We start from the raw sequence: 10,462 nt of genomic DNA on the forward strand, positions 1-10,462 counted from the left end.
GGCTACCACTGTAGTTTACAGAGTAAAATCTACACTGCAAGGATTACTTCAAGTCAAAGTCATATTCAACTTATAAAAATTCTTTCAAGCTCTAAAAACCCTGGAAGTTAATTACTTGAAACCCAGTACACATGTTCTCTATGTTAAATAACTATGGAAAAGTTTGAAGAATAGAAACAAAGTGAATTAACCCATAATTTAATGCACATTAGCATTAATGTGCATTAAATATATAAATAGTATAAAACCGTAATTTTATAGAAATATACATTCAGAAATAACTGTTTATGTCATAAAACTAAGTGCCCACTTTTCACAGTCCTGTGATGGTAAGCACTCCTCAGGCTCCAGGGTTTGATTCTAGCATTGTAGAAGTAATGCCAAATAAAAAGGACACCAGGAAGTTAGAAGGGGGGATGGAAGCTCCAGGGGAAGGAGATGACAAAGAGCTGCAAGATCAGCTGAAATGAGTCCTGAAGGATGGCTTCTCTTTTTCATCCCCAAAATTATCAACCAGCCCCCACTATTTCTCCCCTCTAAAAAAAAGTTTCATCTTAAATGGAGGAAGATTTGTTTTCTCCTATCAAAAAAAGATAAGAAGGCATACATTGATCACCCATCATTAAAAACCAACCACATAGCAAATAGGGTGCATCAAGTTCCAGTGTCAGAACAGACAAGTAAAATTGCTCCTGCACTTGAGAATACATGTTAGGGAGAAGGGAAGTGTTCTATAACAAAAATTTTAGGACAGCTAAAATGTTATGTTGTACCTCAAAGGAAAAAGTAATCAGCAGTTAATTCTATTTCGTGGAAGGGAGAGAGTAGGTATCAGTGGAGAAATTCCATAAAGAAGGTGACCTCAATCAGAAGATAAATAAGTATTTGCTAAGCAAAGTACTACAGAGTGAAACTCCAGGCAAAAGGACAACTGTAAGCAATGACACACACCCAACACTACCTGGGTCATGGTAAGGACTTGATAAACAATTCCAGAAAGGAAGGGTGAAAGAGGAGAAAGAGACACACAGAATACGGCAAGAATATGAAGGGGGAAACTGCAGGTTAACACAATATAAGACCAGTAAATAGACAGGAAAAAGATAACACAGACTGTCATTTGCCAAATATTTAGAGCTTCAGCCTGAATGCCAGTATATCACAAATCTATAACAAGAAATCATTTTAGAGAGTTAAGATAGTACTTTTAACAGAATAAAGCATAACATGTGACAAGTAGGTGTAATTTGATCAACTCTGTTTATGATTACGCACTCCCACAAACACATACACAATGCACACTCCTAATGCAATGTAAAATCTATTTATTACAAATCACAAACAAACTTGCCAGGCGTGGTGGCTCATGCTTGTGATCCCAGCATTTGGGAGGCTGAGACCGAGAATCCCGGTTCACGGCCAGCCTCAGCTACTTAGTGAGGCCCTTTGCAACTCAGTGAGACCCGGTTTTAAAATAAAGAATAAAAAAGAGGGCTGGGGGTATAGCTTGGAGGTAGAATGCCTCTGAATTCCATCCCCAGGACTGCAAAAAAAAATTATATATATATATATATATACACACACACAAATCACAAACAAACTCACTGAAAGCCATTGCTATTACCCACAATGTGTTCCCCACCAGGGCTGACACTACTTCCTCCTCTGTGCCTCCACTGCATCAGTACACAGGTGCACTTGACTGGTCCATTGTTTCAGTAATATTTAAAGACTAAAGATCCCTAGACTATAAGTACCTAGGCAAAAGATTCTGCTTCCCTTATGGATCTTTTTAAGTATTTGGTTAATATGACACTTATTTGGTTAATATGACACATCAAAAGAATAGGGAAATTTAATACTAAAAGTAATCCCTGAGAATTTCTTAATCTTCAAAAAAAGGATCCTTATAAAAATAAAAATAAACTTTAAGCCAGGCATGGTGGCATGTGCTTGTAATCCTAGTTCTTGAGAGGCTGAGACAGGAGGATCACAGGTTGAAGGACAATCTTCAAGTAATGAGACGCTCATCAACCTAGAGAGAGCCTGTTTCAAAATAAAATTTAAGACTTCATGAAGATGGCGACCAAGAAAAGCAGCATTTACGAGTCCTGCTAAAACTTGATCTCTATTGCCACAAAAATCAGCGCTTTTCATAGCCAGAAAACACTAGCAACAGAGAAATAAAAAATGTAAACACAAGGGACAGAGAAAAAAGACTAGAAGAACAACCAGAGACCAGAAAAGAAATCAAGCCCACGATGCAGCAGCGGAGCTGCGCCAGAACCATCTTCCCTCACAGCACCAGGCTCCAGAGAGGAAAGGTAAACAATGAGCTGAAGTGAGCAGCTGTGGATCATTTGGGTGTAACTCAGCAGTTCTTTCAGCACAAAGAACGTTTAAAACTCCCAGTGGCCAAGCTCATCACACCTTCCAGGGACTCAGAACAGAGATCAAAACCAGAAAAGAAATACACCAGCCTCACAGCCGAGGGTGTGGCAGAGGTGCCATATTGTCAGCAGCAACAACGAGTTCACTGCGCCCTGCAACAGCTCCTGATCAGCACACACAATAACCATGAGTGAAACTGAGGCCCCTAAAGGAGAAATCCCTGTACTGCACTCCCAGGGACTTGCACAGCTTTGATAATCTCCTTGAGTCTGAGATTTTGCAATCCAACCCAGTGAAGGAGTAGCAGTGGCAAAGATACCACACCCTAGTTGCAGCTCCACATGGGAAATCACCCAGCCCGGCACCCCCACGGTCTCGCGCAGCCTCGATCAACTCCCTGGGTCTGAGACTTTGAGATACAACCCAGTAAAGGAGTAGTGGCGGCTGAGATTACAACAGACTTGAGATACAGAGCACCCTAAGAGAAGTCTTAGTGACCCAGAGAACGCACATATTTCTGAAATGATGGGAAAGAGGAACAACAATAGAGCAATGAATGCCCACAACCTCATATTATCAGAACCTGATAACACAGAAATTCAGAGATCTCCTGAAGATCAAATCAGGAATATAACTGTAGAAATAATACAGGACTTTCAAAAAGAATTTAGAGAGAGTCTAAAAGAAATAAGCAATCATTGAGGTAAAGGCCTCAATTCAAAGTATAAACAATCGATTAGACCACATGGAGAATAGAATCTTGCTCCTAGAAGAGGATCACTCCAAAAACAAACACATAATTTATAACTTAGAAAAAAAAAAATCAGACAGCAGGAATCTGACATTGAAGAAATATGGGCCCATTTTAAGAGAGCTAACCTAAGAATAATCAGAATAGAGAAGGGAAAAGAAGGTGAAACCAAAGGGATCAATAATCTCTTCAAAGAAATAATAGCAGAAAATTTTCCAAACATAGAGCAAGAGGTAAATACACAGGTCCAGGAAATTTATAGAACTCCCTTTAGACAGGATCGGAGAAGAGGATCCCCACGCCACATAATTGTCAAAATGACCAATGTGGAAGCCAAGCAGAGAATCTTAAAGGCAACAAAAACAAAAGGCCAAGTGACATTCAGAGACAAACGAATTAGAATCACTCCAGACTTCCCAAACCAAGTCATAAGAGCCAGAAGGCTTGGAGTAATATATTCTAAACTCTGAATGAAAATAACTTCCAGCTAAAAATATCCTACCCAGCAAAACTATTTATCAAATTAGATGGGGAAATAAGAAGCTTCCATGATAAACAGAAACTGAAATAATTTATGTCTTCAAAACCAGCGCTAGAAGCCAGGCATGGTGGCGCACGCTTGTAATCCCCGCGCTTGGGAGGCAGAGACAGGAGGATTGCGCTGGTTCGGAGCCAGCCTCGCTGGCTTAAGAGACCCTGTTTCCACATAAAGTTAAAAAACAGGTCTGGGAGTGTAGCCCGTGGGAGTGTAGCCCGGAGGTAGAAGGGCTTCCAGGAACCCCAGTACCACAAAAAAAAAAAAAAAAAAAACAGCGCTAGAGAAAATACTCAAAGAGATTAACTACAAAGAAGAAATAGGTAATATACACCAAACCAGAGAAACAAGATTTCCCATCCAGCAGACAACTAAGATTGGTTATCTTTAGAGATTTATTATTTATTTTAGTCTTTTACCTATTTCTAAATAATATTCTTTGCTTTTATTGTTGCTAATTTTTAGGACTTCTATTTGGAATATTAATATACCTTCAGATACAGCATTTGGAAATATTTTATCACATTCTATCAGTAACTTTTAACTCTGTTTACATTGTCTTTGGATGTACAATTTTTTTTATTTTTTAGGAAGTTTGTTTGTTTATTCTTTTGTTGCCTGTGCCTTTAAAATCATATCCAAGAAATCACTACCAATTTCACTGTTGTGAAGTTTTATGATCCAGGTTTTCTTCTAAAAGTTTATAGTCTTAAGATTTACATTTAGGTCTTTTATCTATTTTGAGTTAATATTTGTATACGGTATTAGGTATACAACAATTAGGTATATGGGTCCTATTTTATTCTTTTTCATGTAATTATTATTTTCCAATAATATTTAGTGAAAAGATTATTTCCTTCACCAAATGTTCTTGGAAACCTTGTCAAAAATAACTTGACCTTATATGGAAGAATTTATTTCTAGGCTTTATATATCTGCCTTTATAGCAGTACTACACCGTTTCAATTATTGTAGTTTTAAAAGGTTTGAAATCAGAAAATGTACATCTTCTAGCTTTGTTCTTTTTCGAGATTGTTTTGTGTATTTAGAGTTCTTATTTCATGTTATGATAGATTTTTTCTGAAAAATAAATAAATAAATGTATGATTGCGTCACCTTAAAAAAAAAGAAAAAAAATCCTCTGATAAAAAAGAAAGCAAAAAGAAATATTGAAATGTTATCTCTAAGTGATCAAAAGCTTGATATCAGACAATAAATCTGTTATGTGAGATTATCATTGTTAATTTTGGATAAACTGCTATAATATTAGATGCCAACCACTAAGCCAAGCATGGGAAGGAAGGATGGGAAGGGAATGGGGTGGGGATTGGGTAGGGGCTAACTGGGCAATGTGTATGCACACACTGTGTATGTCTACACAAGTTTTTTATCCCATTATGATGTAAGAATACAGTGTACCAATAAAAAATTAAAATAAAAAATAAATAAATAAAAATTTAAGAAGTAGAATTGGGGTGTAGCTCAGAGGTAGAATGTCCCTGGGCTCAAGTCCCATTACTCCCAAAAAATAAAAATAAAAACTTTTGTTTACAGAATTATCTACAAAAATCACTATTTTTTTTTTTTTTTTTTTTTTTTTTTTTTTTTGGTGGTACTGGGGTTCCTGGAAGCCCTTCTACCTCCAGGCTACACTCCCAGACCTATTTTATATTTTTTTGTTTGGAAACAGGGTCTCTTAAACCAGCACGGGCTGGCTTTGAACCTGTACGATCCTCCTGTCTCTGCCTCCCAAGCGCGGGGATTACAAGCGTGCGCTACCACGCCCGGCTAAAAATCACTAAATTTACAGAATTCTGTAATTTAAACAGCATATTGGTTCTACAAATGTGCCTGGTTAATACTATTAATAAGGCAGGGTTGAAGCACACTAAAATATTTGAAATGCAGCCGGGCATTGTGGCGCACACTTGTAAACCCCGCGACTGGGAGGCGAGACAGGAGGATCGTACAGGTTCAGGTTCGTAGCCATTCTCACTGGCTTAGGAGACCCTGTTTCCAAATAAAAATATAAAAATAGGTCTGGGAGTGTAGCCCAGAGGTAGAAGGGTTTCCAGGAACCCCAGTACCACCAAAAAAAAAAAAACTTTAAAAAAAAATCTATTTCTCAACAAGACCCCAAAGGCACAACAAATTAAAAGGCGAATCAGTATGTGGGATTGCATGAAACTGAAGAGCCAACAGAATGGGAGAAGATTTTTGCCACTTACACCTCCGATAGAGGACTAATATCTAGAATATACAGAGAACTCAAGAAACTCAACACTAAAAAAACAAATCATGGCAATCTTTCAAAACACAAACAACAAATGCTGGCGAGGATGTGGAGAAATGGGAACTCTAAAACATTGTTGGTGGGGTTGCAAATTAGTGCAACCACTTTGGAAAACAGTATGGAGAATCCTCAGAATAATGGGAACAAATCTACCATTTGATCCAGCAATACCACTTCTGGGTAGCTACCCAAAAGATAGGAAACCAAACTACCAAACCAATGCATGTGTATCTATGTTCATAGATGCACAATTCACCATAACCAAACTATGGAACCAGCCAAGATGTCTATTAACAGATGAATGGATTACAAAACTGTGGGATATGTACACAATGGAATTTTACTCAGCCATTTAAAAAAACTCAATTACATCATTTCAGAGAAATGAATGGAACTGGAAGACATTATGCTAAGTGAGATTAGTCAGTCACAAAAAATAAGAAATCAGATGCTTTCCCTAATATGTGAAAGCTAAGGAGAAATGGGTCATAGGAGGAACTCTAGATGAAAAAGGAAATCCTGTAGGGGAGCAAATAAGACAAACTAAATGAGGGGATGGGAGGGGGGAAGAAAGGAAATTCTCTAAAACACACAATGTACTTCAACATATTGAAGTCAACCACTAAGCCAAGCAAGGGAAGGAGAGATGGGGAGGGAATGGGGTGGGAATTGGGTAGGGGTTAAATCGGTGATGTGTACATGTATGTACACACAAGTTTTTTACCCCAATATGATGTATGAATATAATGCACCAATACAAAATTTAAAAAAAAAGAAATAGAAAAAAAATATTTAAAATGCAAAAAGCATATCCTCACAGCAAAGCGTGGTGGCGCATGCCGGTAATCCCAGTAATTGGGAGGCTGAGAAAGGAGGATCGCAGGTTCAAGACTAACCTCAGCAACATTTTTGTGTGTGTGTGTGTATGTGTGTGTGTGTGTGTGTGTGTGTGTGTGTGTGTGTGTGTGTGTGGTACTGGGGTTCCTGGAAACCCTTCTACTTCCTGGCTACACTCCCAGACCTATTTTTATACTTTTTTATTTGGAAACAGGGTCTCTTAAACCAGAGAGGCTGGCTTCGAACCTGCACAATCCTCCTGTCTCCACCTCCCAAATACGGGGATTACAAGCGTGCGCCACCACGCCCAGCTAACCTCAGCACTTTTATAGTAATACTCTCAGTAACCTAGTGAGATCCTGTTTCAAAAAAGAATAGGAGCGCCAGGCGTGGTGGCGCACGCTTGTAATCCCCACGCTTGGGAGGCCGAGACAGGAGGATCGCGCAGGTTCGAAGCCAGCCACCTGCTCTGGATAAGAGACCCTGTTTCCAAATAAAAATATAAAATATGTCTGGGAGTGTAGCCCAGAGGTAGAAGGACTTCCAGGAACCCCAGTACCACCAAAAAAAAAAAAAAAAAAGAATAGGAGCTTGGAGGTAGAATGTCCTTGGATTCAATCTCTAGTACCCCACACAAAAATAAATAAATAAAATAAGGCTGTGGGTATAGCTCAGAGGTAGAAATCCTTTGGATTCAATCCTCAGAACCAAAAAAAAAATCATAAATCAAGTTTCTTCAATGATTGAACTGAATTATTTTGTCACCTCCAGATATAACAGAATATACCTAACAAAACACACCTACAAAATATACTTTTCATTTTAGCCTTCTGATTTGCTGTTTTTTATAAAATATGATTTAAAAAAGCAAAACTTTTAATATATAAAATAATTTTAATTTTTAAAAAAATCTTTCTTTTTTTAAAAAAAAAAATGTGCTGCACTGTAAGTACAAATAGGTACCTGTTAATTAGAGGAAAAATTAGAAACACTTTCCTTCCCTGAAGGTATCTTTAATTGGCCTCCTCTAACATGGCACATTATATATTATGCATTTTGGTTCCTGGGTTGTTTACAGTAACAGAATAGTTTTCTCTCTGAAAAGACCTCATGAGAGATCCACCTTGTTTTTCTAAGGTTCCCAGAAGAATGGCAGTCATATGGCATTAGTTAACCATGTATCAGTAGAATATAAATTATTCATGAACATTTGCAGAGTCTAAAGTAAACAGAGATGACATCCACAAATTTAATTTATTCTGAAGAAATGTTTAACAAGAATATTTGTTACATTGAAAACTGTGAAGCTCTGCCACGAAAACAAACCCTATCAGTCTTTAAGAAGACTGAAAGAGAGATATTCACAATAGATGCCTATCTATAATGAATTCACAACTCATGGCCGCTTATTACCTAAACTTCCATTTTTTAATATTGTCTAGCCTACACCTAAGCATAAAAGGAAATAAACAGCATGTATATAGAATTAACACATACTTTTATGCTATCATTACTACACACAAAAATATAGGTGGGCAGGCTTAAGACTTAAGTATATTTCCTTAACAGAAATATATTTATTCAATCTCCATACCAATACCTTTAAGAAAAAAAAAGCCTTTAAAAAAAAGATGTACGCCGGGCGTGGTGGCGCACGCTTGTAATCCTAGCATTTGGGAGGCTGAGACTGGAAGATCGCGGTTCGCAGACAGCCTCAGCTACTTAGTGAGGCTCTTTGCAACTCAGTGAGACCCGGTTTCAAAATAAAGAATAAAAAATAGGGCAAGAGGTGTAGCTCGGAGGTTGGATGCTCCTGGGTTCCATCCCCAGACCCACAAAAAAAAAAAAAAAAAAAAAAAATGTATAGCAGGGCATGGTGGCACATGCTTGTAATTCCCACGCTTGGGAGGCAGAGACAGAAAGATCGTGCAGGGTTCGAAGCCAGCCCCGCTGGCTTAAGAGACCCTGTTTCCAAATAAAAAAGTATAAAAATAGGTCTGGGAGTGTAGCCCAGAGGTAGAAGGGCTTCCAGGAACCCCAGTACCACCAAAAAAAAAACTATAAAAAATATAAAGCAAGCCAGGCCTGGTGGCGCACACTTCTAATCCCAGCATTGAGAGGCTGAGACAGTAGAATCGCAGTTCGCAGACAGCCTCAGCTAATTTAGTGAGGCCCTTTGCAACTCAGTGAGACCATTTCAAAATAAAGAATAAAAACCGAGCATGGTGGCGCATGCTTGTAATCCCAGCATTCAGGAGGCTAAGACCTGAGGATTGCGGTTCACAGACAGCCTCAGCTACTTAGTGAGGCTCTTCACAACTCATTGAGACCCTGTTTCAAAAAATAAAAGACTTAAAAAAAATAATATGGCTGAGAATGTAGCTCAGATGTAGAATGCCCCTGGGTTCCATCCCCAGTACTGCAATAAAAAGGAAGAAGGAAGGAAGGAAGGAAGGGAGGAAGGAAGGGAGGGAGGGAGGGAGCTGGGAGTGTAGCTCAGAAGTAGAATGCCCCTGTATTCCATCCTCAGTGCAAAAAAAAATCTAAAGCAAAAAACAAAATTTAATAACATAATCCATTCACTTTTTGTAATGTGTCAGAAATAAAAACGTTATTTTTTATATTTTATCACACAACTCTTAAGAATGTGATTATAGAAGACTCACTACATTTCTGTTAAATTTTATCATAGGACATCATTTTCCCCTACAGCATTAGCTTCTTTCTGATTTAAGCCAGTAAAAAATTAAGATTAACTTAGCAGAAATTTATTTTCTCCTTTACTATTCCAGGAATATCTACTTTATTAAGAAACATAACTCTGAAAAAACAACTACTTTTAAAAGAAGTCATATTTTGATATTTTGAAATCCTTCTGAGAAACTCACTTTGCCTTTTTGGTTCAAGGGTTCAATTGTTAAACTGTCAGGGCCGATATCGACAATATTGCCCATCTGAAATCCATCTGTAGGGTGTGGCGCCCACACGGGTTTTCCATCCTCCATTTTTGAAGGGGGTTATCGACAATCTCCTGTTTCAAAGGAACAAATAAAGCAAAATAAATAACTTTGGAAGCATAAAACAAATAACCTTATTTAAAGTTCATATGTAAATCATGACTCACTGAAACACATCCAACCCTGCCACAGATATTTCTCGCTTTCTCTATGCCACCTTGCTGCCTCTTTGCTTCCCTTAACCACTACAGGTAAGGCCAGCCAGAGGCTGCTCTACTGTCCTGTAACACCTGCTCTGCTACTGCCTGCCTTCAGCTGTGACTGCAGTGCAATACCACACTACGACCAAGAGAGAAACAAACAGGCATGACTTGTATCTGTTGTTCCAATTTAATTTAACATTAGCATTCCCTTCCTAAAGTATTCTCATTTGCACAATAAATTAAAAGGTCACTATAGGAATGGATATTACTGTATAAAGTCAACTTAGAATTGAAAATTCACCAATTTCATATCTGAAGGGATTAAGGGAGACTATTGCTCCTTGAGCTTCTCTAACACTCAAGAGACTGCAGGGATGTGCTCCTTTATATTCACCCTCACAGAATTACTCAGCATAGCCTGCCTGTCTGCCTGCTTTGTTGTTCTGTTTTGGTTTTTGGTACTAGGGATTGAGCCCAGGGGCATTCTACTTCCAA

The 10,462-nt window shown here is 38.3% G+C and overlaps 1 protein-coding gene across 8 annotated transcripts in view; it reads right to left on the minus strand.

Moving 5' to 3' along the window:
* MYO6 (myosin VI) overlaps positions 1-9,812 on the minus strand; it is a gene marked incomplete at both ends in the record, with an annotated part of 121,049 nt that extends 111,237 nt beyond the window's left edge. For all 8 annotated transcript variants that reach the window (XM_080700720.1, XM_080700719.1, XM_080700718.1 and 5 more), the window contains one exon: positions 9,696-9,812. In XM_080700720.1, coding sequence (XP_080556846.1) covers positions 9,696-9,812 — 117 coding nt within the window. The remainder of the gene's footprint in view (positions 1-9,695) is intronic.
* Between the last annotated feature and the right edge of the window lie 650 nt (positions 9,813-10,462).

This window comes from Muscardinus avellanarius, assembly GCF_963383645.1.
Source record: "Muscardinus avellanarius genome assembly, chromosome: 8".
NCBI lineage: Eukaryota > Metazoa > Chordata > Mammalia > Rodentia > Gliridae > Muscardinus > Muscardinus avellanarius.